Source organism: Haplochromis burtoni, unplaced genomic scaffold, assembly GCF_018398535.1.
Source record: "Haplochromis burtoni strain Fernald_Lab_line unplaced genomic scaffold, NCSU_Asbu1 Contig_71, whole genome shotgun sequence".
Classification (NCBI taxonomy): Eukaryota; Metazoa; Chordata; class Actinopteri; order Cichliformes; family Cichlidae; genus Haplochromis; species Haplochromis burtoni.
In genome coordinates this window covers 649,126-675,155 of record NW_024582432.1, presented here as the reverse complement: position 1 = coordinate 675,155, position 26,030 = coordinate 649,126, and the positions used below count along the sequence as shown (strand labels likewise).

Sequence of the window (26,030 nt, the reverse complement as noted above, 5' to 3'; positions counted from 1 at the left end):
CCATACCACAACATTTTGGAAACCTTTGCATGCTAAAGTCCAAATTGCACATTTTGATTATGTTTGCATTTATACTGTCTGAAAGCTTCAACTGGTATTATTGGAATTCATGTTTTGTATGGAGAGGATATGAGGGAGAATTTGTTTTGCAAGTTTGTAGAATCAAGCAGGGCTGTCTTGTGTCTGTGATGCATTCCAATAAAAGAAAACAACTACTGTTATGGGTATTTGCTTTAAATTGGATTAGTGAATGGTTAGAGTACAGGCTGAACCGGCAACATAATGCCATAAGTGTTCTTTTAAAATAAGCTTTATTCATCAGTAACACACAGATTCATACAAACATATCTTTTGACTTCCTGTTTGGGGGACGAACTGCTCTTCGACCTGAGTCACAGCAGCACCACTGAACAGCCAGTCTTCTACCTTTTCTAATTATCCTCAGCGAAGTGTGCTGCTGTTTAACTTTCGTTTCTTTTTAGCCCAATCTCTCTCAATCTTCCTTGAGGGGCTGAGCCTTTTTCGCAGACTGCCTTTGTAAATAACAGTGAGTACTTTTGCCTGCTTAAATGAAGGTTACATTGACTTGTTGCACCATCTTTTGGCACAAAGTGGTATTGCACCAGCCATAGTTCAGCTTCTGTTACTTATGGAAGCTCATCTCTGCCAGCGGGGGGAAAATAAACAAAAGGAAAAAACTTTCTGAGTTAATAAGTAGAAATTTCACATAAATAATTTGAAATTCTGAGAAAATAATTAAAATTTTTGTTTTAATAAGTTGAAATTTCGAGTTGCCTCTGCCACTTGGGAAGATCTTTGAAGGATTTGAAGTCATTTCCTTGTCACCCAGAAGCAGGTGACATCGTTTACAGAGTTTTCTGATTGGCAGAGCAAACTCGGAATTTTGAGTTATTTTCTCAAAATTTCAACTTATATACTCAAAATCTCGAGATACCTAGCTCAACATTTACAGGTTACGCATGACATTTTTTTTTATTCCAGTGGCAGAAACAAGCTTCTGTAGACTCCCTTTAACACAATACACAAATGTATGGAGATACAGTGCAATCAAGTGTTTTTATGTTGACAGTTTAAGTAGACTGTTTCTAAAACACTGGAATTTACAAAAAGCAAATTTAAATAATTTTTATTTAAAACCACTGCAGTTGTCTTTAAAACTGTTTTATTAAATACAGCATCAAATATTAGTTTGTATTCTTTTTAAGCACATTAGCAGCTTCCAGCTTCACCTCTGTCCTACATACCTGCTGACCAATTTATGCTAAGACACCGAACAATAGCAAGAATGTTTCTGGGCACTGATGTGCTTCTTTTCTTTCCTATGTGCTCTAATATAATATAATACCATAAGAACTTGAAAACACAATGCAGGGTCTTTTAATTCCCCCCAGTTCATTCAGCATAGCCCCCCTGCTTTTAATAAAACACAAACATGTAACATTGTTTCTTACATTACAGAATCAGGTTGTAACAACTTGCATATTACTTTTTTTTTGGCCTTGAAATCAACATCCAGAGCTTTTTTTGTACATCACACTTTTTAAATTTTTGTATTTGTGTTTTTAAAAGAGATATATATATATATATAAAAAACTTTTGACACTGACTCATTACTCAGTCCAAATCCCCTTGTAAAACATTGATATGTGGTACTTAATAAATAATAGTCCCTGGAAATCATTTTCAATCAGTTTATCCAAATGTGTTTTTTTAAATAGCCAATTAAAAAATTAAGTTACTTTAAAATGTTGGAGTAGTTCTTTGCTTAAATGTAAAAATAGTTTTAATTTGATGTGCTCCTGAACTAAAACAATGAATACTTGAAAACATCACCTTTAATTGTAATTTTTGAGCATTTTAGTGGCAGCTACCACAGTCCGCTGAGAGACAATAAAAATTTAATTCCAAATAAAAAGTAATGATTTTGTAGGACGGACCACATGGGCTGGCTCAGCACCATGGACATATCAGTGTCACAGAAACATTCAAATTACACTCCAGAAGAAGAACCTGAAGTGGGCCTTTGGGCCACAATATAAACTATATAAACAATATTTTAAAAAAAATGGAGAACAACAACAGGCCATTGGACTTGCATCGTCAAAGGATTAGCGACGAGTAGCTATGAAATAGCTCTTTCAGTACCTCAGTGAATACCATCAAAAACACAGGAACTTAACCCTCACTGTTTCATGCCCATGTGTTGACCAGTGTTAAAGAATCCAGGAGACTCACAGGCAGCTAATGACAACCACAGCTTAACGCCATCATGTCGTCATACTGCTTTAAAACCACATTCTCCTCATCGTCAAAATACAACAGACTCATAGACTGGAGCGTGTCCGGCACGCAGCAGGGCGCTTCCACCTCATCGCTAGTAACCTTGAGTGCGTGCATGATAGAACGCACTGTGGCGTGGTTGGTCGCCCTGATGCCTACCCCCAGCGGGAACGGACAGGAGCCCGTACAGTGATAGGCATTGTATCCACGGGGAGAGATGATCCAGCCTGACCAGCCGATCTCCTCGAAGTCAACAAACAGAGAAATGCGCTGGCAGTGCTGGGAGCTGTCGAGGGGCATGACACTGGAAGATGCACGAGGCCTTCTGCTGCGGTGCTCGGGGGCAGCCGGTTCAGGTTGGGCTTGTCCTGTGATGAGGGTAGGATAGAAAATTATGACCATTTTTACATTTCGATCACCTGCCTAATATTGAGTCAGTTAGTCTGCTACCAAAACAGCCACTAGACCCCTGAAGGTGTGCTGTGGTATCAGCACCAACATGTTAGCAACAGATCCTTTTAAGTCCTGTAAGCATGGAGGTGTGGCCTCCATGGTTCGGACTAGTTTGTCCAGCACACCTCAGACACATGATTGGATTCATATCTGGGGAATTTTGAGGTCAAACTTGTTGTTGTGCTCCTCAAACCATTCCTGATCCGTTATTGCTTTGACGCAGCTGAAAGAAACCAGAGCAATCAGGGAATATTGTTTCCATGAAAGGGTGTACATGGTCTCCAGCAATTCTTAAGTAGGTGGGACATGTCAAGGTAACATCCACATAGATGGCAGAAACTAAGGCTTCCTAGCAGAACAAAACATCACATTGCCTATGCAGCGTTGCCTTCTTCCCATAGAGCATAGGGTTCCCTGGGTAAGAGACACACGCACCCTGCCATCCAAGTGATGTAAAAAAAACGTAATTCATCAGACCGGGCCACCTTCTTCCATTCACCATAGTCCAGTTCTGATGCTTGCATGCCCATTGTTGGTGCTTTTGACGGTGGACAGGGGTCAGCATGGCATGTGTATTCTGACAAAACCAGCATTAAATTTTTCAGCAATTTGAGCTACAGTGGCTCATGTGTTGGATCGACCACACCGGCTAACCTTCACTCCCTATGTGCATCAGTGAGCCTTCATCTCTCACGACCCCGTTGCTGGTTCCTTCTTTGGACCACTTTTAATAGATACTGACCACTGCAGAAAACAAAACTGCTGAGGATTAGACCCGGTCGTCTAACGATCACCATTTACTCGTCCTCAAATTCACTCAAATCTCACTTTGGCATTTAAATGACATAATGCTAGAACTTTACTCATTGATAAAAACTAAGCCGTATTATGTATAACGTACTGTAACTGCATTAAAATGGATCCACATGAACAGCACACAGTCAAGAGACGGGTTAAGTGAACAAACTGTATTGATCGGTCAACTGGTGCTAAGCAGACTAGCATGAGATGTGTAGATGCCTCACTTTTTTCCTTTCATGGTGATCATCTGCCCTGAGACTTGATTAGCCCAAGTCTAAAAGACAAAAACAAACAAAAAACCCCACCAAGCATGAAACCAAAGCCCAGATGAGTTGCAGGAGTCCAAATATTCCACTTGCAATTTGCTTAGAATTTCTTATTAAGTTAAAAATGGCAAAATCATCTTGCCTGCCTAAATCAATCACTGTTATAACAGAGGAAAGGTCACACTGTGCAACATGCCCACATCTCTCTCACCACCTTACCAAAGTATGACTGGTTTGATGCTCCTGTCTGTTTGTCGTGTGAGAATATGACCAGGTAGGCGCTTGTGTCTGTCAGCTCTACATTCTGTTTAGATGAATGCAACACCGACTCCATCCAGTTACCGGCAGGAAGTGTAGTCACCACCAGGATGCCGTTGTCCTCCTGACTGTTCTGGATCCACTTGGATACCTGACATTTAAAACAAGCATGACATCATCCCTCCAATCTAACACAAACCATGATCGTCATCATTATGAGACGTTTTTATTTGGAATTGATCATCTGACTTTTGAAATAATGACCAATGATTTAACTTAAAAGGAATTATTTTCTCACAACAAGCCTCAAACATTCATTTTAAACAAAGAAAATGAAGTTATGGATTTTTTTTTTACTATTTGAGTGACATTGAAGACTTCCCATCCTTGTGTGTATAGTGGAACCAATCTGGAGGTGATGAGATTTCCTCGCCATGGCTTCACAAGGTTCTCCAGCACCTCATACAGAGCCACCTGAAAAAAGAGAGGAAAAAACCCCACCACCAACAAACAAACAGAAACTATCACTATTTGTTTTCAAAAACGTCAGAATCCCTGTTAAAGGCCCACGATTATCAAATGCTGCAGACAAAGAAACCGGGCGAGTACACTTAGTAGTTAGTGCGCCAAAACATTTCCACAATGTTTCCTGTACAATATAAGAAAAAAGTGAAAATGATTTGTCTTTAAAAGCAAGCAAACAAGAAGCATTTACTTTGTAGAAATGAGGCGTGTGAAAGCTTCCGGGATAAAACTTCCTTTTCTTTCGGAACCAGCGGAACTGCGCTTTGATCATTCTCTCATCTCTGCCGAAAGATGACAAGTTGAAGAAGTGAAAACTCTCTCCAGGTTGTCCTGCAGACGACAAAACAATATAAAAATATTTAGAGAAATGATGAAACCATACACTGGAAAAGCGCAGGCTTTTAAACAGACACATATAGCCGTGCGCGATTGCGTCTTTACGCACTTATACGCATACTACTTCTTATTTTTGTGCGCCCTAGATGCAAACTCATTGGAAGATATTCTCGCGGAACAGCCGCTACTGTTGCTTCTCACCTTTATCGCTGAAACTCCGCACCGTGTTTCCTTCCAGAATGTCCGTCTGGCTTTTCGGGGTCCCATCCGTGACAGAAACCACGTTAAAAAGATCCAGCATGAACTGAGGAGCCTTCTTCTGAGGAGCCACCGCTGGTCTGGGGATATCCTTAAGATAGAAGAGACGATCCAGCTTCTGCCTGGCCATTTTCGTCGCGCCCAAACCGTCCTGCGGGATCGCCAGCGGGGTGACGCATCTTAGCAGCAGGAGAGCGAGGAGGCAGAGGCGCGGAGCTCGTGCCGTCATCTCCAGACTGGACTGAGCTCTACACCTGTGTGAGGGTAGGTAATAAATGAGGGGGTGCCCTTGTATTTAGCAAACAGTAAGAGGTGATTGGACCATGACTGATGACAAAACACAAAAAAAACCAAATACACAAAAGTATGGGTGGAAACGAGCAGAGATCCAGCTGTAAAGAAAAATAAACACACCACTAATTTGTCCGGCTTACTGTAGTTTACAAGACGCTCCTGTTCATTTGAAAAGTTAATTCAGACATGCTGTAATGCACGTTTTACGACAGATTGACCGCATGTGTTAAAATACGTTCAAATGTATTGAAGAGAATAACTTTCACGTATTTAGTATTACACCACTCGCCCTTCGGTGCCACCGTTTTATTCGCTGGACCAAATAAAATTATCCGATCATGATGTCTTGTCACCTTTGTCCCACGTCATGCGTTATCAGTATGAGGCCAGTCGCTGGAGAGCAAACGAACAACCGAGCCGTGACGCAAATGAAGCGCGTTTTCAAAAGCTGCCTGTTAACGCGGACGTTTTCACAAAAAACTCTGCCAGTGTTTGGACAGTGACTCAGAGTTAACAGCGTGACGTGTTTATTCCTCAATTAGGGCGAATCCCCGCTGACCTCTGATCAATCAAGTACAACAAAAGGGATCAAACTCTCGGGTTCGTCACGCTGATCGATGGCTCAATCTCCTCTCCCGTTGTTAATCAAATCTACGACCATTACACGGGAATGATGATCCCCCTCATTACTCACATTTAAGACCATGAAAGAAAACGTATCACTGAGTAGCCACCCAGTCAGATAAGCCTGAAAACAGACAAAAGCAAAAAAAGCAATAAAGACTGGCAACAAAGAGGATCAAATGATTGGATTTACTAAAACAAGACTTGGATTTAACTCAACTGCTTTGACTTCTTTTTAAACTGCTTTCTATAAAAAGGCAAAATTCATGTTTGGATATACAACCTTGTTTCCAAAGGGCTAGACAGGTGTGTAAAAACCTGAATGCAATAAACATAACTGAAAAGCTGTAGATTGCATAACTAGTTAGTTTCATTACTAGCTTGGAGATGGCAGCACTGACAAAAAAAATTGAGGTGAAAGAGGAAACATATATACATCAGAGGGTTAGAGCGGCAAGGTTGAGATGGTTTGGACATGTGTAGAGGAGGGTTAGTCACATATTGGACAAGGGATGCTGAATATTGAGCTGCCAGGCAGGAGGAAAAGAGGAAGATCTGAGAGAATATTTGTGGATGTAGTGAAGGAGGATATGGAGAGGGCTGATGTGACAGAAAAGAATGCTAGGGTGAGATGGAGGCAGATGATCTTCTGTGGCGAGCCCTGAAGGGAGCAGGATAGTATTAAAAGAGCCTCCCAGAGAAGCTCAATCTTTCAAAATGTAAGGTAGGGTGGTGTAATAGGAGCAATGGCTGTAATCTTAAAATTTCAAAGAAAGGTCAAGGTCAAGTTTATTTATATAGCACATTTCAAACAGCCGATGCTGCACAAAGTGCTTAAAAATATAAAAATGGCATTAAGAAGCAACAATGTAATCCAGTAATAACAATATAAAACAATAATAGGACAATGAAAGAATTAAAACAATAACTAAAACTATTTCCAATAAGACCAAAATGCTTGGGCCATAGTGTGTCAAAAGCCAGGGCATAAAAATGTGTCTTTAGTAATGATTTAAATTGCTCAAGTGTTTGTGCAGATCTAATATTTAAGGGGAGACTATTCCAAAATCTGGGACCTGCCACAGAGAAGGATCTATCACCACGAGATTTGAGATAAGTCCGTGGGATGGACCGCATTAATTTTGGGCTACACGTCATGGTTTTTCCTGGAGCATAAGCAGAGAGGAGCTCAGATAGGTAAGGAGGAGCTCGGGCGTTAAGTGACTTAAAAACAAAAAGTAAAAGTTTAAATTGGATCCCAAAGGAGACAGGAAGCCAGTGTAAAGAAGCTAAAACTGGGGTTATATGCTCTCTCCGTTTGGTACCAGTTAGCAGGCGAGCAGCTGCATTTTGAACCATCTGAAGACGATGGATGGTGGCCTGATCTAGACCATAATACAATGAATTGCAGTAGTTCAATCTGTAAGTAAGAAAAAGGTGAATAACACGTTCAAAGACGTTAGCCGGGAGGTATGGCTTTACCTTGGCTAGCTGTCTTAACTGAAAGAAGCAGGACTAAACTACTGCACTCACCTGCTTATTCAATTTAAAAGAACCATCAAAGTAGACACCGAGGTTTTTTATGGCAACCACTGTTTGTCATCGTCAAGACAGCGTAATAAGAGCTGGGGATGGTCTGACCCTGCTTTTAAAGGTAGATAAACTTGCAAATCATCAGCAAAACATTGAAATGAAATGCTGTACCGCGAGAAGATGGAGCCCAATGGCAACAAATAGAGTGCGAACAGGGCAGGACCCAAAATAGAGCCTTGAGGTACACTGTATTTAAGAGGGGTGGTTTTGGAGTTGTGGGGGCCCATATCAACATGAAAAGACCTTTCTGACAAGTAGGACCAAAACCACTGTAGGGCAGATCCTTTTAGGCCAGCATGAAATTCTAGCCATGATAACAGGATGTCATGGTCGACCATGTCAAAAGCAGAGCAACAATAAAAGGGCAGCAGGGCTGCCAGAGTCCAGAGTTAAAAGAATATTGTTAAAAATCCTTAAAAGTGCCATCGCGGTGCAATGAAGTGATTTAAAACCAGATTGAAATTTTTCAGAGATCATATTAAAGTCAAGGTGGGCCTGCAACTGTAAGTAGACCACTTTCTCCAAAACTTTAGACAGAAAAGGAAGCTTTGAGATTGGCCTGTAATTGGACAGAACAGTTGGGTCCAGGTTTTGTTTTTTAAGAAGAGGCTGAACTACAGCTTGTTTAAAGCATGATGGGACGCAGCCTGTAGCAAGGGACGTATTAATTAATCTCAGGATAAAAGGCCCAACAGTATTAAAAGTGCTTTTAAGCAAGCTTGGAGGGAGACAATCAGAGGGGCAGTGTGTAACTACCGCAGTCAAGTCATTAAGGGAGACGGGATCAAACTGCTCTAAGAGCACATAGGAGAAAGACTCGGATCTGAAGCAGCGGACGACGAGACAAGAGCCCTAATCGATAGAATCTTGTCATTAAAAAAATGCTAAAAAAATCATTGCAAATACTTGGTGGAGGAATGGCTCCGGCATTATCACGTGAACCTAAGAAAGCGATTAAGGACATTAAAAAGTACCTGAGGCCTGTGACTGTTTACTGACACTAAGTTTGAGACAAACTGTGTCTTTGCAGTTTTTACAGCTTCTTGGTGAGCAGAAAGACGAGTCCTTAAAATCTGTAGGGAAACGTGCAATCTGTCCTTTTTCCATCTCAGTTCGGCGGCGCGTCTGCAGTCGCGTATGTTCGTTCAACCATGGGTCTGATCATAGCTGGACTGGCCATCGGGCATACCGGGCATTTGCCCGGTGGGCCGCTGGCGATTTTTTGTTTTTATGGGCCGATCGATTTTTTTTTTGGAAGGGTATAAATAATGAAAGGTGTTGGATTGGCCAATTGGTCATGATCGACTCTGGGCTGGACCAATTACAGCCGAGGAGGTCGGATGCACCCTCCCCCTTGTTTAGCAATCTTATAGACGAACTAAAGAAAATGGAGAACAAAAAAAGGAAAGGAGGTGCAGAAAAAATTAGGGCCAAAAAGAAACAAGCCCTTCAGGCAGACGCTGCCAAATGTGTAAAAATAACTGAATTGTTTGGCGGTAGCTATGGCATAGCTTCCACAGATTTAGCAACATCAGCAAGTGGTGGAGGCCAGCAGGTGGATAAGGGAAAGGGGAGGCAAGAGGAGGAGAGACCGAGGCGGCCGCCGGTCATAGTGGCAGAGGAACTGAACTTCAGGTAAGAAGTTATGACCTGCTGTCTGTCTGTGTCAGATATAAACCAAGTTTAGTTGTAGTTTGTTTTCGTTGTGCTGACTTTTTACAGTCGCTTAGAATAACTGGTACTGCGTACTAGCTAGCATGACGGAGTTTATATACTGCTGGGCGGGTGCTATGAAGTTACTGATAGTAAATTTTATTTTATGCTTCAGGTTAGTTTCAAACTCCTCAAAATCTTAACAAATTGTGCCAATCCTTACATGTTGCACCAGGCTGATTTATCATCTAAAGTGGAGAAGTCTGTGACAGAGGAGACAGAAGAGCAGCAGAGAGAGATGGAGAGATGACTTCATGTCATCCATGAGGGATGCATTTGACATATGTTTCACATATTATAGCCCAACAAGTTACTCATAGCAATTTAAATACCAGCAATCAGTTTTTGGCAGACAATCACTTTTTGGCACAACACCGGCTATTGCAGTTAATAATACAACAGCTTCTTGCCATTTTTGTGTTTCTTTTTATCGCTTTGTAACTGAGCTCAATTGAAAGCCTGCATGCGCTAGTACCTCTTGCCACAAGTTCCCAGAATCCTTTGCGGTTTTACCCCTGAATGACGTCACATTTTTGGTGGGCCAGTCTCTAGTCAAAATGCCCGGGCCGATTTTTTGTCCCAGTCCAGCCCTGGGTCTGATAAATGCTTAGCGCGCAGTCCTGAGCGGAGCAATAGAGTCCAAGATATCAGTGCAGGAGGAATGAAGAATGTCCGAAAGGTCCTCAACACTTTTACAGTTGGAGTTCATTATTCCAGAATCCATAAAGGCAGCAGAAAAAGCGGCGCTGTTAGAGCATTAAGCGCTCGCTTTTTGCGCGCTGGGGCATACGGCTTATCTACCGAGCAGCGCGTTAAAGTCAGTTTTTCTCCACAGTCACAGATGCAATTTAAAACAATACAGACATACAAATAAGACTCAGCAAAACTATCATCTTCTCTGGGATCAAACTCAACCGGCGGGTGGTCTGACCAATCAAAAATCACCCTCAAAAAATGAAGCTCATATTTGCTGTGTGTCTCCAACACAGGAGAAGATAGAGTGATCAGCGTGATAAAAAACAAACAAACAAACAAAAAATCTATATTCTGAGAATTAAAAAAAAACAAATAAACAAGATGAGGAGAAAAAAACCAAAATGCATTTAAAAAAAGTCAGAATTCTGAGAGTAGAGAAAGAACTTTCCCCTTCAAGTCTTTGGAAAATAAAAAAGTCAGGATAATTTTTTTCTTTCCCCTAGTGGGCAAAATCCTCTCTTATAATAGTACAATGTTGGCTTAACATCACTAAAAAAAACAAAAAAAAACAACAACAACACACAACTACATGATCTAAACATGGAAAATGAACTGGTACTGGTTTTCTATTCTAATTGCACACTGAAGGCACTTTCTACTACAAGCCTCATTATGCCTTTACTTTATGTCTTTCTTCTTACTTACTCGGAATAATCACTGGTTTGGCTTTTCGATCAGTTGTCTTGTCTGTATGTCGTTGATATACAGACTTTGAGGGACCATCGGTCGACTCATTCAAGCTTCTGATTGGTAAACTAACTGCTGTAACTCCTGCTTCTGTTTTCTTTGTAATATTTTCAGTTAAACATATCATGTAAATTATTTGCAAACAATTGAATTCTGTTTTAATCTGCATTTTACACAGAATCCCAAAATAATTTGGAAACAACAGTTAATTGAACTATTCAAATGCTATTAATAAACCTAAGGAGGAGGAAGAAGAAAAAAGATAAATTGCTTTAAAATTTACACTAAAATAGGAACTATGGAAACCACTTTCCTGTCTTGTCAGGGTATGGAGCAGTGTACTGAGTGCTTAATGCCCAAGAAAAAGTCCCCTCTCTAAAAATTCTGTTGTTCTAGACATGTGCGCTGTATATGTAAAAGCTTGTGAGACTAGGATACCCTTGGACGTTTACACTGACTTAAAGCAAGGCCGATGTTCTCATAAGCAGTTCAGGAAAGATGGTAAATGGACTGATTCTTATATAGCGCTTTTCTACTCTCCCGGAGTACTCAAAGCGCTCTATACAATAGGCCTCATTCACCCAGTCACACCCACTCATACAAGCACTTCTAAACTCAAGTGCAACCTAAACTACATTCACACACATTCATACCCCGATGGATGCATCAGGGGCAACAAGGTTAGTATCTTGCCCAAGGATATTTGGTATGCAGACTGGGGAAGCCAAGGATCGAACCACCAACCTTCCGATCAGTAGCTGATCTGCTCGACCACCTGAGCCACAGCCACCCTTTCTTTCACATAAAGAAATGTTTTCTGAAATAATCAACTTAGCACAAAACCATCTTTTCAGTGAAGTACATGCAAACCTGTAAATGCAAACTTTGTTGATCATGAAAAACGTTCAGCACTGATATAAATGATCTGTTTTGCGTTTCCACCCAGTGTTTGTTCCTGATAGATGCTAAAGACCTTATTTTGACATCTGGACTTCACGTTCCTGTCTTAGATTTGCAGACTAGAGGTAATTATCTGACATTTGAATTTGAAACTCCAGCTAGTTTAGTGTAAAGTCAGGCGAAAACAGGTAACCAGGCTCAGTCTGAAACAGGCCTCCAGGAAAGCCACTGGGCTGGGCTTTGTGACCAAACATCATGTAACCTTCACACCATTTGCTCTGGTACAAAGAAAAGCCTCTGTAGTTCAACAGAAGTTGTGTTTCTATCCGTTTCTTGGCCTCCAGCAGTGTCTTCTTTTGAAGTTTCTGCTGCCTGGCACCTTCATGACGAGGACAAGCCTAAATAAAATCATTAGTCCTGCTCAAGGAATTTCTTGGAATGTATAACAGCCTTAAAAATCTTTGTTATGGTAGCACTAAAGCAGTGAGACATACTGTTTTGTGAGCCTTTGCTATGTTTACAGGTGAATTTAGTTACCTTTGGACAAAATCAGCTGCGCCCCCTTCTCCAGTCTTGCAGTGCTAAACTAAGCTAACCAGCTGTTGGCTGATTGGTAACTGTCAAAAATGATTGGAAGGTTTCCAAGCCTTCTCCTTCTTCTTTTGGGTCTGCTTGCACTTAGCAAAGAAGTTTAAAGATTCATTATCGCCACCCACTGGACGGGAGTGTGGATCAGACACTTGGCAGATCGAGAAAACAAAATCAAAACCTCTCCTGCTCTTCTTACCAACTTTGGCAAAGTAGTGACACATCAGAATAACACATACTTATGTGCAGTTGTTTGAACTAATTATTTTGGAGTCTTCTGAATTTTTTGTTTTGTTTGTTTGTTGTTTCCTCCACATCCTGGATCTCAATTGTTTTTTAAAATTATGGGACTGCTTAAAAGCTATGGAACGTGTTCCATAAAAAGCAGGGTCCATACCGCAAACCCCAACAGTTTAAATTAATTCTGCCAATTCTGTCCAGAGAAACTGTCAAACATCCATACACTTAGCATTCTGTGGCTTAGAGAAAATCCAAAATAAATGTGAACTTCTTCACCCAATTCTTGTTTTTAAAGTCATTAAAGAAACATGTTATACAATCGTTCAAACCTGGAAAAAGAACAATTCAAAGAAAAAATTAAAAGCCACAATAACACACAGTCTGACTCCAAATCCTTGACATTGCAAGACAACTGTTTTTGTATTTTCCTTGTCCACATGCAAACACAGATATGGAGTTTGTTAAAATGTATACACTATAAGGAATTTTTCCAAAACCTTTGTTTTCAGCGACCTAAAATGTCGTATACGTGTGCACGAAGAGCAGAAACAGTTAAAGCTTAAAAAGCACCCCTGTACGTGGACAGGGCCTTGTAGTCCACTTTATATTAACCAGCTATGTTAGCAATGTACTGGTGAGAAGAGATCTAAAAGATAAGCAGTCTTTTTTTGGCATTTCAGAGTTTTTTGACATCTATGTGATGTAACTGTATCACATCTGACGTATCTCTTTGAATATTTTTATATAATCTTCATATAATATTATCACATAGTATCTTATCATAAGTGTTTTCTGCTATAAAATACCTCATAATCACATGCAGTTTAAAAGAACTAGCAAAGCATTGTGTGGAAGTATTACAGTTTGCATGTATAAATCCTAACAGCTGTTACCTCAAGGCAATTTAAACTTTAAGTTAAGCAACATACAATATTACAACACTACAGAATTCTTTGTGTACCCAAAATCATCTAATTCTATAAGTGACCGTTCAGTTTCTACAGGCCAGTTGTCAAGGCCCTTGCATGTTTTTTTGAAGAATCAAAAACAACAATTGGTTGATGCTCATTGTTTTATTTAACATGACTTAAACCTAACTGTTGGGTGGCCCAGATGCCTGGCACCTTGTTCTCGGCTCATGCCAGGATAGCCAGCCTATGAAGGAGTACGTGTCGCTTGCTTCTGGTTCTCTGGGGCTCTTATCCTTCATCTTGGTGTCTCTCTTTCTTGGGTGGGCACATATTTGTTATCAGAAATGTGTGGCCTCAGCTTGTAGACAATCTAGAGGTTGTCTTGGATAAACTAATGATTGGCACAACAGTGCGTTCATATCATAATTTGCAAAAGATGTCAGGCAGGACAGGCTGAAATCAGGGAGGGCCAGCCATCTGCCGTGACCGTTAGAGCGGGTGAGGGGAAAGTGAAAAAACAAAACAAAACACAACAGCACAACAAAACAAACCCCATAGTGATATTTGTTGGAGTAATCTGGTAATTCATTTTTAATTAAAATACTAATAGTAAAACAGTAAGACAGTGTAATCAGTGCAGTATTCAGGTATACAGCCAGCTGATGGACACTGCAGTCGATGTTGTGTGGTCTTTTTGTTTACCAGCAGGAAACCTGATGAGAAACCACAAGGTTTTGGTCCTATGTGCTCTTCTTTTCAGTGCAGGTGTCTCTAGGGAACTCTTAGAGAGGCTGGGGAAGAAGGGAAGCTGGAGAACCGGCTGGGTGTGATGCACTGGTTTGCATTCAAGCGCAGCATCCTTTAAATTAGGCTCACCAACAAATGCTGATCACTGCGGCTTCCTGTTCTCATCTTCATTAACTGTTCGAGTTCATCAAGATCCTTAAGCTTTAAGCATTTGGTTTTATGTGGTTGGAATCCTCATCTCATATTCAAATTGCTCTTGTGATTTAAATCTCGAGTGCTCTTCATTTAGTTTTCTTGTAAAGAAACAGTATTCAGTATTAGTACCACAGTCAGTCAAGATGAACTTGAAGAGACAATATTCCATATTTCCAGGGTAGAGCTGATAGAGCCAGCTGCACAGCTACCAGGGCCCAGAGACCACGTATCAATGGGTTCATTAAATGAAACGTGGAGCATAACCTCTGGTGCCATGCTGACACCAGGAATCACTGAAGAGATGGGACATGCCAGACTAATGTCAGTAACTTTGAATTTAAGGAGGCAGTAACGGCAGTCTTTGAATCAACATGCAGTATTCCTGTGGAACTCAGATGTGACAGAGCATTTACTAGCTGCTATAAAATCAGCCTCATCTCTGTTATGGGGAGACCTTGGTTGCAGTCTTGTATGTAGTCACAAAGGCTTTGATCAAGTAGTTCAAAATTTAAGCATGGTCCCTGCCAAGGAAACAGCCATACCAGTTCACAATGCTGAAGGTGTCTGGATCCAAGCTGTTTCAAAATTTCAGGGTGGATCTTGCTGACTTTGTTGGTTCCTGTGTGGTGACATTTTGGTACAAAGCTGTAGCCACCCTGTGTGAGGAAAGCCTCTACTTTGCAGCACTTTCCCAGTATGGTTGCATGTCAAGATAATTGGTGAGGAAGGATCTTGTGTTCACGGATATGCCAAAGTGTGTTTGCTCAGATATTTAGCCGGGATTTGGTCACTGCAGTCTGTGTCTTGTTGTCTTTTTGTTTGCCAATGGGAAGGCTGCTGAAGGACGAGGAGGTGCTTTGTAACACTGCAGGTATCCCTGGAGAAGCTCTTCGAGAGACAGGTGTGAAAGAAGTGGTGACAGAGAACATCCGAGGCTATCAAGCACTGACTGGCATCTAACTGCAGTGTTTAATCAGACTCTCCAACAGATGCTGATCGGTGTCCTGTTCTCACGTTGGATATTTTGAGCCCGTTCAGTATCAAATATGGAACCATCACAGCCTTTAGTCAAAAGCAAATCCACCTTTCCCACCAAACCACATATTTATACAATTTCTTCAAACAAAAAAACATTTTTAACTTTAATACACATGCCGACCAGTGGATATATCAACTTCTATGTTATAACTTTTGTCACAAACCTGTACAATCAAGAGACAGACGGCAGTCGACTTCAGTTCATTGCAGGGTGAAGCTACTGTCTGTTTACGGAGGGTCTGTGCCACACTGCCCCCTGCTGGCAGCAAAAATGATGACAAAGCCATCAATTTACAGGAGTTATAATCCCACTGTGTTATCCATACCTTCCAACATACCAACATTCCCTGGGGCAGTCCTACAGTTTGTGATGTGATTTCCCTACATTGCTACAGCGACAAACTTCCTCAGCTATGAAATCTTCTGTTGTCCTGTATCTCTAAAAGCCAAACCCTCCTTCTGTAAACAATTTCATCAGTATCATATTAAAGTGAGTGACTAAACAAAGGTACAGCAGCTCTGTGTCCCCTTTAACCAGCACAGTATCAGTACCATGAAAATGAATTAAACTGAACGATCTTTACACTTTTAATTATTACCCTCGTGCTACTATGTGTTCAAGACTGATCACGTTTACTTTACTCTGATAATTCACACTTTAATCTTGAGTTTACAGCCTCTATTCTCTTTCTTATGTATAATCAGTTGTTTTCCTGGATGATGCAGTGTTTCCAGTTAAACACCAGATGGAGCTATTACCTAAAACATGGTAAACCATGCGTTTTGTTTACATGAGGTGAAAGTATGGGCGCATGGTTTCATACACAATTTTTTAAAGTTTAGATATTATTTTATAAGAACACATTTTTTTATAGAACCTTATTGAAAAAAATTCTTCGGTTTCAGATTTTACTTTTTCAGACTCATCAAAGTCTTAGGTTGCAGTGGATAAACAAACAAATGTAGTGCTTCACTTTTATATTTGCTTTTCCTGAATTGCCCTGAATTGATGCACAGCATCCTGGCCAGCAATCACTCAGGTTCCTTGGATGGACATTGTGGATTTTGCATTAGCTTTTATGTGCTCTTGTCTTCTCTTTCACCCAGAGCTGCCTGGCTCCACATCTGACAAGTGTGTCCATGTGTTAATGGCTTCACCTTGTGTTAAATACCTCTACTGAGGCAATTAGAGACACATGGAAGGCATTTGCTTCCCAGTGCTGCTGCACCTCTGTTTGACTGACTAATGAAGAGGAATACAGTCACAGCACAAGTGGAAACACATGACAAGGATGTTGAACTCTGCTACAATCTGATGTTTTTTCTTTCTCTTCTTTTTTATTTTGAAAAGTGTATCTATATTGTCCGTGACCACAAACAAGAACAGCTAGCTGTCCTTTTCAGGGTGTTCATTCTCTCCATAACTAATGTTGTCATTTATATGTGATTTGTGATGGTATGAATTGCAGGCCTTTTAATAGAACATTACCTCTCCCAAAAAGTATCTGTCTTTACACTTCATCTTATACAAATGCAGAAAAGACACAAAAAAAGGAAGCAATATTTCACACATGATAATGATCATCACCAGAGCTGGCACAGCTTTCATCTGATCCCTGATCAGCCTAACCATGAGTAATCAGTATGGCTGCAAGAGTGGCCTCATGTAGAGTCAGTGTAGTTCATAAATGTGTTGGTTTTCTATATATTACTAAACAGGTGAACAGTTGTTACTAAAACTGATATTGTGCTTACAATAACCTCAGTGTGAGTTGATAGCACTACCCTCTGAACCAGTGTGATACGGACATACCTTAGGGCCTGTCTCCTTGAATTTGCAACATGAAATATTGAAATTTTTAATTCGTTACATTTCTAAAGAGGCAGAAAGGAAAACATTAAAGAAGTGGACATCTGCAGTTTGTGAGTGAATTAGATGTCAGGTTGAAAATTACCTTGGTGAAACAGGTCCCTGACCCAAAGGAGCTTTTAGGATATACTCACAGTTATTGTTTTTTCAGATAAAGTTTATTTGTGCTTCAAGTTTTATTGCAGTAAAGAGACACCAAAAAAAGCAACTACTGATTACAGCAAGATACGTCATGATACAGCATAATACGTCAGTGAATGCATTATTGACTGAGCAGAAATAAGCATCACTATCTACACCACTAAGAACCATTATTTACCATTCTGTGCATATATGTGATCTGGTGGTGAAGTCAGCTAAGAATGCTAAATATCTCATTCGTCTGATTGCCTCAATGCTAATAAGTTCTGCCTTTCAGCAAGTGATTTAAAGGCCAATAGGCTGTCAGACCAGTGTTAATTTCCAGTGCTAATTTAGATTTCCTTTGAGGGATAGGAAAGACTAGGAAAGAGTAAAGAGCTTTTCATGAACTAGACTTCAGACCTGCAGTTTCAAAACCATAAGATTAAAAAGATGGCGTCATCAGCACAATATGGGTGTTTATGTCCTACTTCATTATTTCTTTTTCTTTCAGGTTTTTCTTTGGTCGTACAGATGATTGAAATTAACAGTACAACCTTGCATTTTTAACAAAAATTGAAACAAACAGTTTAAAAATAACAGTTAATAATAATTTTAGGCACGATATTAAGTTGCAACTGTTCTTGTACTTTAAGCAGCTGCTTTATAGATTGACCTGTTATATCATGAGACTCATCTTTGCATATTGTCTTAGTCTTGCACAGTCATCAACTGCATATACTGCACATTAAAGTTCCCCAGTGAAAAAAGGTATCAAAGTACTTCATACTAATTTTGCTCAAACTCTTTGAGTTCATTCCTCATTTTTAAAAGCTCAGTGAGAGTTTTCTCACACTGCCGGGCTGATTCAGCTATAAGATGTGCGGCCTTTACATCCTCTGTCAGTTCGTTCATTTTGTTTTGAAGTCCCTGAAACTTTTTAATGTCTGAAAGAGTTCTTTTTGCTTGTGCTCCAGCTTTTGTGCTTACAATGGAGGAGTTTTCATTCAGTTCATCTGAGAATGTGATGATATCATCCAGGATGGTCCTCTGTGCTCCAATAATGGTCATGAATTCTTCAACCAAAGCTTTCAAACTTTTCATCATGTCCTGCTGTGTGAGTGCCTTCTTTACATTTGCATTCAAAACAGTTGAGTCTCCAGTTTCGACTGCAGCAGCAGCAGCAGGTAATGTAAGTAAGAAAAAACATCCTGCAGCGAGCGCTTTTTCATCTCCTCCACGTGAAACTGAAAATCCTACTCCAAACGCTGTAGCTAAAGCAGCTACATATCCCAATCCTTTAAGGGCGTCCCCAATCCTATTTTTACATGTAGTTTCAGTTTCCATCTTTTTATATTCATCAGATAGCTCTTGAAGTTCATGGCCAATGGCTTGTGCTCTCTCTTCAAATTGATTACAGTTTTCAATAAATGCCTCAGCAGCTTCACACAGTTTGCTTAATGGAATAGACACACAAGCAGGTAGTCTATTGGTCATTGTTCCTCTTAACCTTTCAGCACCTTTGGACCAAATCCAACAAATATGGAAAAACTACAAAAAGAAGCACACAAACAAGAAAGGCTGTGTCAGTCCTTGCTGTTGGTAGTCTGAAAAACAAAACAAAAAATCCACAAGTGCCTAATACTGATACTACAACTACGGCTGTGAATACTACTACTAATAATAATAATAATAATACCAAAACAGTACTAATAAATACTAATCCAAAAATCAAGATGTTCTAAAATAAAGTAGATTAGTCTTATGTGTCTCTTAAAACTATTCTTGTTTTCATTATAGTTTACAAGTATCATGTTATTCAAACTAGATTTAAACAATATAAAGATTAAGTGAAAAGCTTTATTATTTTCAGAAGTATAAATCACCATAATTTTACTGCTGCCAATAACAGATTCAACAAAACCTATATAAAGTTGAAGTTAACACTGAAACAGCGATGTAAATATTGTCTTACCACCCGTGTATCTGTCTGTGCTCCATATTAAGCTTCTTCTAAAATACTTTCACTTTAGTTTTTCACTAGCGTGTCACATGATATGCTAACACGTCAGCTTCCTTACAGATTGAACCTGTTCTGCATGCCACCTAAAAGCAATGACATGTAGGGTTTAACTTCACTGCCATACCCGCCCTACCTTCTTTTGTTTTGTAGTTTTATTTTGACTTGGTTGGTTATCCGGTTGTTCAGTGATGACGTGACAAATCCTACTTCCGGGTCTAAAGTAGTCTGCGTTTAATATGGCTTTTGTGTTGTTAACATGTTTAATGTTATGTATTTTCTTCTATTTGATCTCAAAAAGCTCCTAAAACAGTCAGTGATCACCGTTGACCTCCCTCGGCTTTTATTACCGCTAATCATTTATTTAAGCTCAGTTTTTAAAACCTTAGGATGTAACTACAGCCCAGCCCATGCAGCAGTATATGAATGACTAACCTCGTATTGTGGATGGATTATCTCAGTTGTTCTCCTGGCTGAAGTTTGGTCCTTTTACAGCATCCTGCCATGCGATTACATTTGTTCCTGACCACCGAGAACACTCACGGTAACTTTTATCGAGTGGAAAAAAAGTTAGCTTGTTTATATTATGCTAACATAGCTGTGTCGCTAGCGGTCACGTAGCACATCATTATATACCAGCTAGCCCAACTTCAGTAACCCTACAAACGTCACTGCTGTTTAGTTTTCTGTCTTCATTTATGCTGGAAGTGATAACAGAGCTGTACGTTTTAATTTGTTTCCAAAACCCCGCAGTCAGGACATGCTATATTGTATTTAGATAGAAGCTAGCGAGCTAACTCCCTGCTAACTTCTAACTCCGTTAAATGTCATAAATTCCGTTTTCATGGATGCCTGGATGTTAAACTCAATTGTTACACCTGGTAGAGCAGAACGCTGATCATTTTATTAAAGATGAAAGACTTTAGACAGTTTTTCAACTCTCAGTAATGCCATAGTGATCGTTTCATATATGGACCTGCAGCGGAGTTTAGACCCAGACACGGCTAGTGACATCAGACTGAACAACCGGATAGCAGCATTTCTGTCATGGTCTGGGTGAGTGCTGGAGTCATCATCCGAATTGCTGTTTCCACCTCTGGGTGGTAGATTTCCATAGAATGCAAACAGTGTTGGGAAGGTTACTTTTAAAATGTATTCCATTACAGAATACAGAATACATGCCCCAAAATGTATTCTGTAACGTATTCCGTTACGTTACTCAATGACAGTAACGTATTCTGAATACTTTGGATTACTTAATATATTATCATGCTTTTTACAACAACGTGAATGTACTATTGCTGTGTGATTTATTACTATTACTGAAGGTCCGCGACTCCGAACTGTAGTAAAGGGACCTCTGACTAATACGGCGGGGTCCCTGTCGGCTCGTAGCCGAAAAATAGCTTTACTTTGTTGTGTGGGTCAACTTTTCTTGCGAGAGACAGAGAGAGGCGTTGAAAGACTGCTCCAACGGAACTTATTGTTTTCGGAGGAAAACACGAACACGGTGTACAGTCGAGTCTTAATAGCTTACTTACAACTGGGCTCGTCAGGCACTCTTCTTGGCTGAAGTGGTTATTATTATATTTACATGCTTCCAGCTCCCGTTTTTCCTCGATGACAACTCGTACCTTTCCACTCCCCTTTTTCTCCCTCCTCGCGCTCACAGACCCATAACGTGTATGGCAGTCCATTCTCCCTGCAACACGGACTACACTGCCCATGATGCTACATTCTTTAGAGCTATGCTTGTAGCATTCTGCCTGTTAGCTTAGCACAACAACAACAACAACAACAAAAGGCGCTCTCTCACCCAGGAAACACACAGTCGCAGAGAGAGAGAGAGAGAGCGTCGCCCTGTAACCATGGCAACCGTAACGCTGCCGCCTGGAACAACAGAACGTAGCTGTCAAACAAAACCCAAACAGTCCTGACCCGCGACAAAATGAAACAGGAAAGTACCGCAGTGTAATCCATTTATTTCAACAAAGTAACTGTATTCTGAATACCACCTTTTTAAACGGTAACTGTAACGGAATACAGTTACTCATATTTTGTATTTTAAATACGTAACGGCGGTACATGTACAATGATATACTGGGTGCAAAAGTTTGGGCAACCTTGTTAATAGTCATTATTTTCCTTGTTATAAAAAATGTCAGTTAAATATATCATATAGGAGACACACACAGTGATATTTGAGAAGTGAAATGAAGTTTATTGGATTTACAGAAAGTGTGCAATAATTGTTTAAACAAAATCAGGCAGGTGCATAAATTTGGGCACTGTTGTCATTTTATTGATTCCAAAAACTTTAGAACTAATTATTGGAACTCAAATTAGCTTGGTAAGCTCAGTGACCCCTGACCTACATACACAGGTAAATCCAATAATGAGAAAGAGTATTTAAGGGGGTCAACTGTAACTTTCCCTCCTCTTTTAGCAACATGGGGGTCTCAAAACAACTCTGAAATGACCTGAAGACAAAGATTGTTCACCAGCATGGTTTAGGGGAAGGATACAGAAAGCTGTCTCAGAGATTTAAGCTTTTTCCACAGTTAGGAACATATTGAGACAATGGAAGACACAGGCTCAGTTCAAGTTAAGGCTCGAAGTGGCAGACCAAGAAAAATCTGGGATGGACAGAAGTGACAAATGGTGAGAACAGTCAGAGTCAACCCACAGACCAACACCAAAGACCTACAACATCATCTTGCAGCAGATGGAGTCACTGTGCATCATTCAACCATTCAGCGCACTTTACACAAGGAGATGCTGTAATTGATAGTGATGCAGAGGAAGCCTTTTCTCCGCCCACAGCACAAACAGAGCCACTTGAGGTTTGCTAAAGCACATTTGGACAAGCCAGCTTCATTCTGGAATAAGGTGCTGTGGACTGATGAAACTAAAATTGAGTTATTTGGGCATAACAAGGGGCGTTATGCATGGAGGAAAAAGAATACAGTATTCCAAGAAAAACACCTGCTACCTACAGTAAAATACGGTGGTGGATCCATCATGCTGTGGGGCTGTGTGGCCAGTGCAGGGACTGGAAATCTTGTCAAAGTTGAGGGACACATGGATTCCACTCAGTATCAGCAGATTCTGGAGGAATCAGTGACAAAGTTGAAGCTGCGCCGGGGCTGGATCTTTCAACAAGACAAGGACCCGAAACACTGCTCAAAATCCACCAAGGCATTCATGCAGAGGAACAAGTACAACGTTCTATAATGACCATCTCAGTCCCCAGACCTGAATATTATTGAAAATCTGTGGTGTGAGTTAAAGAGAGTTGTCCATGCTCAGAAGCCATCAAACCTGAATGAACTAGAGATGTTTTATGAAAAGGAATGGTTCAAAATACCTTCAACCACAATCCAGACTCCCATTGGAACCTACAGGAAGGGTTTAGAGGCTGTAATTTCTGCAAAAGGTGGATCTACTAAATATTGATTTCATTTCTTTTTTTTGTGGTGCCCAAATTTATGCACCTGCCTGATTTTTTTTAAAACAATCATTGCACACTTTCTGTAAATCCAATAAACTGTACAGTATCGGTATCGGTCCGATCCTGACCTAAATTACTGAATCAGATATTAGGGAGAAATAAAAAATGTAATCTGATCCATTAAATATCACAAAAGCACCTCACAAAACTTGTGACATGGAATAATCCAGCTCATGAGTTTAGCACGTCAGAGAGGTATGGATCACGTGATAGTGCGGCCGTTGCATGCAAGACCTGTCAGCCATCTGGAGTTACTTCACACTGAAAGCATCTGGAGCCTCGCTACGTGCTACCAAACCGGCATTTCATGTCCAAGCAAGCTGTCCCAGAGAAGTAAAGCAAGTGTGTAACTTCATGTCTGAATATTTGTAAAGCATTTCTACATTAAGCTTAACAACCGCTCGGACATCTGTGTGTTGTCATTGCTCAGTCTGACTGTACGATGGATAGACTGTTACGTTGAAAATAAAAACAGTGTTGCAGGCTAAACAGTTCTGTGGTTCGACAATATTGGATTCATATCAGTATCGGCAGATATCCAAATTTATGATATCACTATCGGTATCAGACATAAAAAAGTGGTATTGTGCCATCTCTACTGGTGAGATGAAAGCACTAAATTTAGAGCTGATGCCAGAGGATGGTACAACTAGCTTAAGTGAAAGATAAAGTAGAATCAACAGTTACTCTGGCTCTCTGAAAAGTTTGGTTGTGTCATAGGACAACTTCAAGCTGATGTTCCAGAAAAGAAGTTGCATCTTTATTTGAACCGTTCGTAGCATCTCCAAATTGAAGCCAAGTTCTACAGGTTATATCAAAGAAAGACTGTGAAGTGGCCGTGTCAATAAAACCACAGCACAAGCAAACAGTTTGTCACCTTGTCAGCGCTTAGGAACTGTAAGCAGTCTACAGATTTGGAGACGAGAATTGCCGGGTGATTTGGCCGAGAGCTCTCTGAACAGACAAGGTGGAGCAGACTGGAACGGTAGGCCACGACTGACCTTCACTGGCCCATTTGGTAACATACATTCAGCAGTGAGTCCAGATTCTGCCTGTTTAAGGAGGAGGTGTTGGGCTGTTGTGGGTGTGCCCTGTTTGTTAATTGAATTACTTGTTAAACTACCAGTATGTCTTGTTTCTTCAGACTTTAATCATCCAATCCAATAAACAACACCGAACAGGAGTCAATAAGGGAAATAAACAGGATTTCCAGCCATATAAGGTTTATTGCCAAGAAGCATTGTTACAACAAAGAAATAATCAACCAAACACAAACTTCCTGTTCAACTCAGCAAAAATAAAAGACCTGAAAGTTCACAGGAGACAACTAAGGTGGATGAGGACAGAATTTTTTCCCATGATTAAGAAAAACAACTGTGTTGACTGATGATGTGACTGCTGACAGGAGCAGCAGGACGGATTCTAAAGTGTACAGGGCTATACTCAGATTATACTCCCAATCAGCCAAAAGCAGCAAAACAGAGCTTTACAGTGCAAATGGTTAATGAGCCAAAACATACTGCAAATGCAACCTAAGCTTTTCTCAAAGCAAAGAAATCAGATATTCTTCTTCATGTTGACTGCAACAGATTTTCACCCAAGTAAAAAGAATCCTTGTGTTAATTTGTCCAGTTTATTTTTGAGTGTCTGAAAATGAGGGTACTATCTATAAAAATGGCTATAATGCAATTGTTATTTGGTAAAACCCCTTAAATTAAAGGAGAACATCTGTGCTTCATTCATAGTTTGTTTGATTTAAAATCCACTGAGGTGGTGAGCAGAAGCAAAACTACAAAGATCGTGCCTTTGGCCAACAAATGATTTACCTAACTCGATTTCTTATCCAAGCAAGACAGTAGTGTGGATCTACTCATGGAACATTACAACATGTCCTTAAAATTACTAAAATGTCAACCTCCAAAGATCTGTGATGTTACTGCACAGCCTTCAGCTTTCTGTTCACGAGGTTGCTAATCCAATATCTGAATTCAATCTTTCATCTCATTCACATTACAGATTTAATTTGGAGAAACACAGAAAACATTTAATCTTAGATCAAGCTGCAGAGGCAGTGGTTGACTATTGCATGAGGCTGAGGAGCAGTTATATTTTCTTGTTTTTTTTCTCCTACACCCCATTTCCCTCTCATTCGCCGTGGCGACCTCACCTTTCTGTCATTAAGCCAGCCAGACGCTACTTCATCTGTTAAATCGTGGCGGTTTAGATATTATTCCTAATCGCTGAAACATACTCGTTTCCCTTTTTACTCCGTGTTCATCTCGAATTTGCAGTAGAAAGTGCTTTATAACATTCACCTGCTCCTAATTATGCTGTTTGTTATCATGGTCGGCCACCTGCATGGTTTTTTTGTGTGTGTGTGTGTGTGTGTGTGTGTGTGTGTGTGTGTGTGTGTGTGTGTGTGTGTGTGTGAATAAAAGAGAATGTTTGCTGGTAAAAATACATTTATATTTGATTGCATAAGTGTGTCTGCCTTTGTGTGTTAAAAGGACAGATCTTTGTTTTTTATTTAGTCTACAATGTTCGTTGCTAATCGCTTACTGTTTTTCTGCACTCCAAGTTTCCCTCATGGTCAAATAGCACAGGTTGGACCAAACAGGCACTTTTTACATTAACTACCATGTTTGTTTCCCATGTCTATAAAAGTGAAAAAAATAACTAAATAAATAAAATTGATGCAGTTTGTCACAGCATTTGTCAGAAAAACAAACACAAAGGAAACAACCACAGTGTTAAAATGGTCAGAGTCTAACCACATTACTGATATTAAAAACAAAAACAAAAAAACAACAAATTTAGAGACTCTCATTGAATCAAACACTAACAGAGTCTAAGACCTTAAAGAGCGCATTTACTTGACAGGAGGTGCAAATTAATTCATAAATGGCACTTTTTTAAAACACACGTGCCAAATGTGAGGTGACAGTTAAATTGCATGTGAACCACAACTCCTTCATTTTGGACTGGTGTAAAGGTTTTCCATCAGAAAAGTATATTTTAACTGTGA

General features: G+C 40.1%; 1 protein-coding gene across 2 annotated transcripts; it reads right to left on the bottom strand.

Moving 5' to 3' along the window:
* Positions 1–788: 788 nt before the first annotated feature.
* On the bottom strand, positions 789–5,964 carry LOC102312810 (bone morphogenetic protein 2-A). Of its 2 annotated transcripts, XM_005923828.2 has the most exons (6): positions 5,142–5,427; positions 4,795–4,934; positions 4,437–4,553; positions 4,041–4,230; positions 3,780–3,829; positions 2,571–2,669 (listed from the first exon to the last, which is right to left on the bottom strand). In XM_005923828.2, the coding sequence occupies exons 1-5, from the start codon at positions 5,425–5,427 to the stop codon at positions 3,819–3,821; spliced, it is 744 nt and encodes a 247-aa protein (XP_005923890.1). In that variant the 3' UTR covers positions 2,571–2,669; positions 3,780–3,818. The 2 variants fall into 2 exon arrangements, with proteins under 2 accessions (XP_005923889.1, XP_005923890.1); XM_005923827.2 differs by lacking the exon at positions 3,780–3,829 and having other exon boundaries at positions 789–2,669; positions 5,142–5,964.
* Positions 5,965–26,030: the final 20,066 nt, after the last annotated feature.

Bases quoted from the DNA above. Each gene is read 5' to 3' on its own strand.
- LOC102312810 (XM_005923827.2), bottom strand. From the start codon at position 5,427: ATGACGGCACGAGCTCCGCGCCTCTGCCTCCTCGCTCTCCTGCTGCTA. The intron at 4,554-4,794 runs GTAAATGCTTCT...CTCTTTTTTCAG, and splicing joins ACACGCCTCATTTCTACAAA to GTGGCTCTGTATGAGGTGCT. The intron at 4,231-4,436 runs GTAAAAAAAAAA...TTTAAATGTCAG, and splicing joins TCTTCAATGTCACTCAAATA to GTATCCAAGTGGATCCAGAA.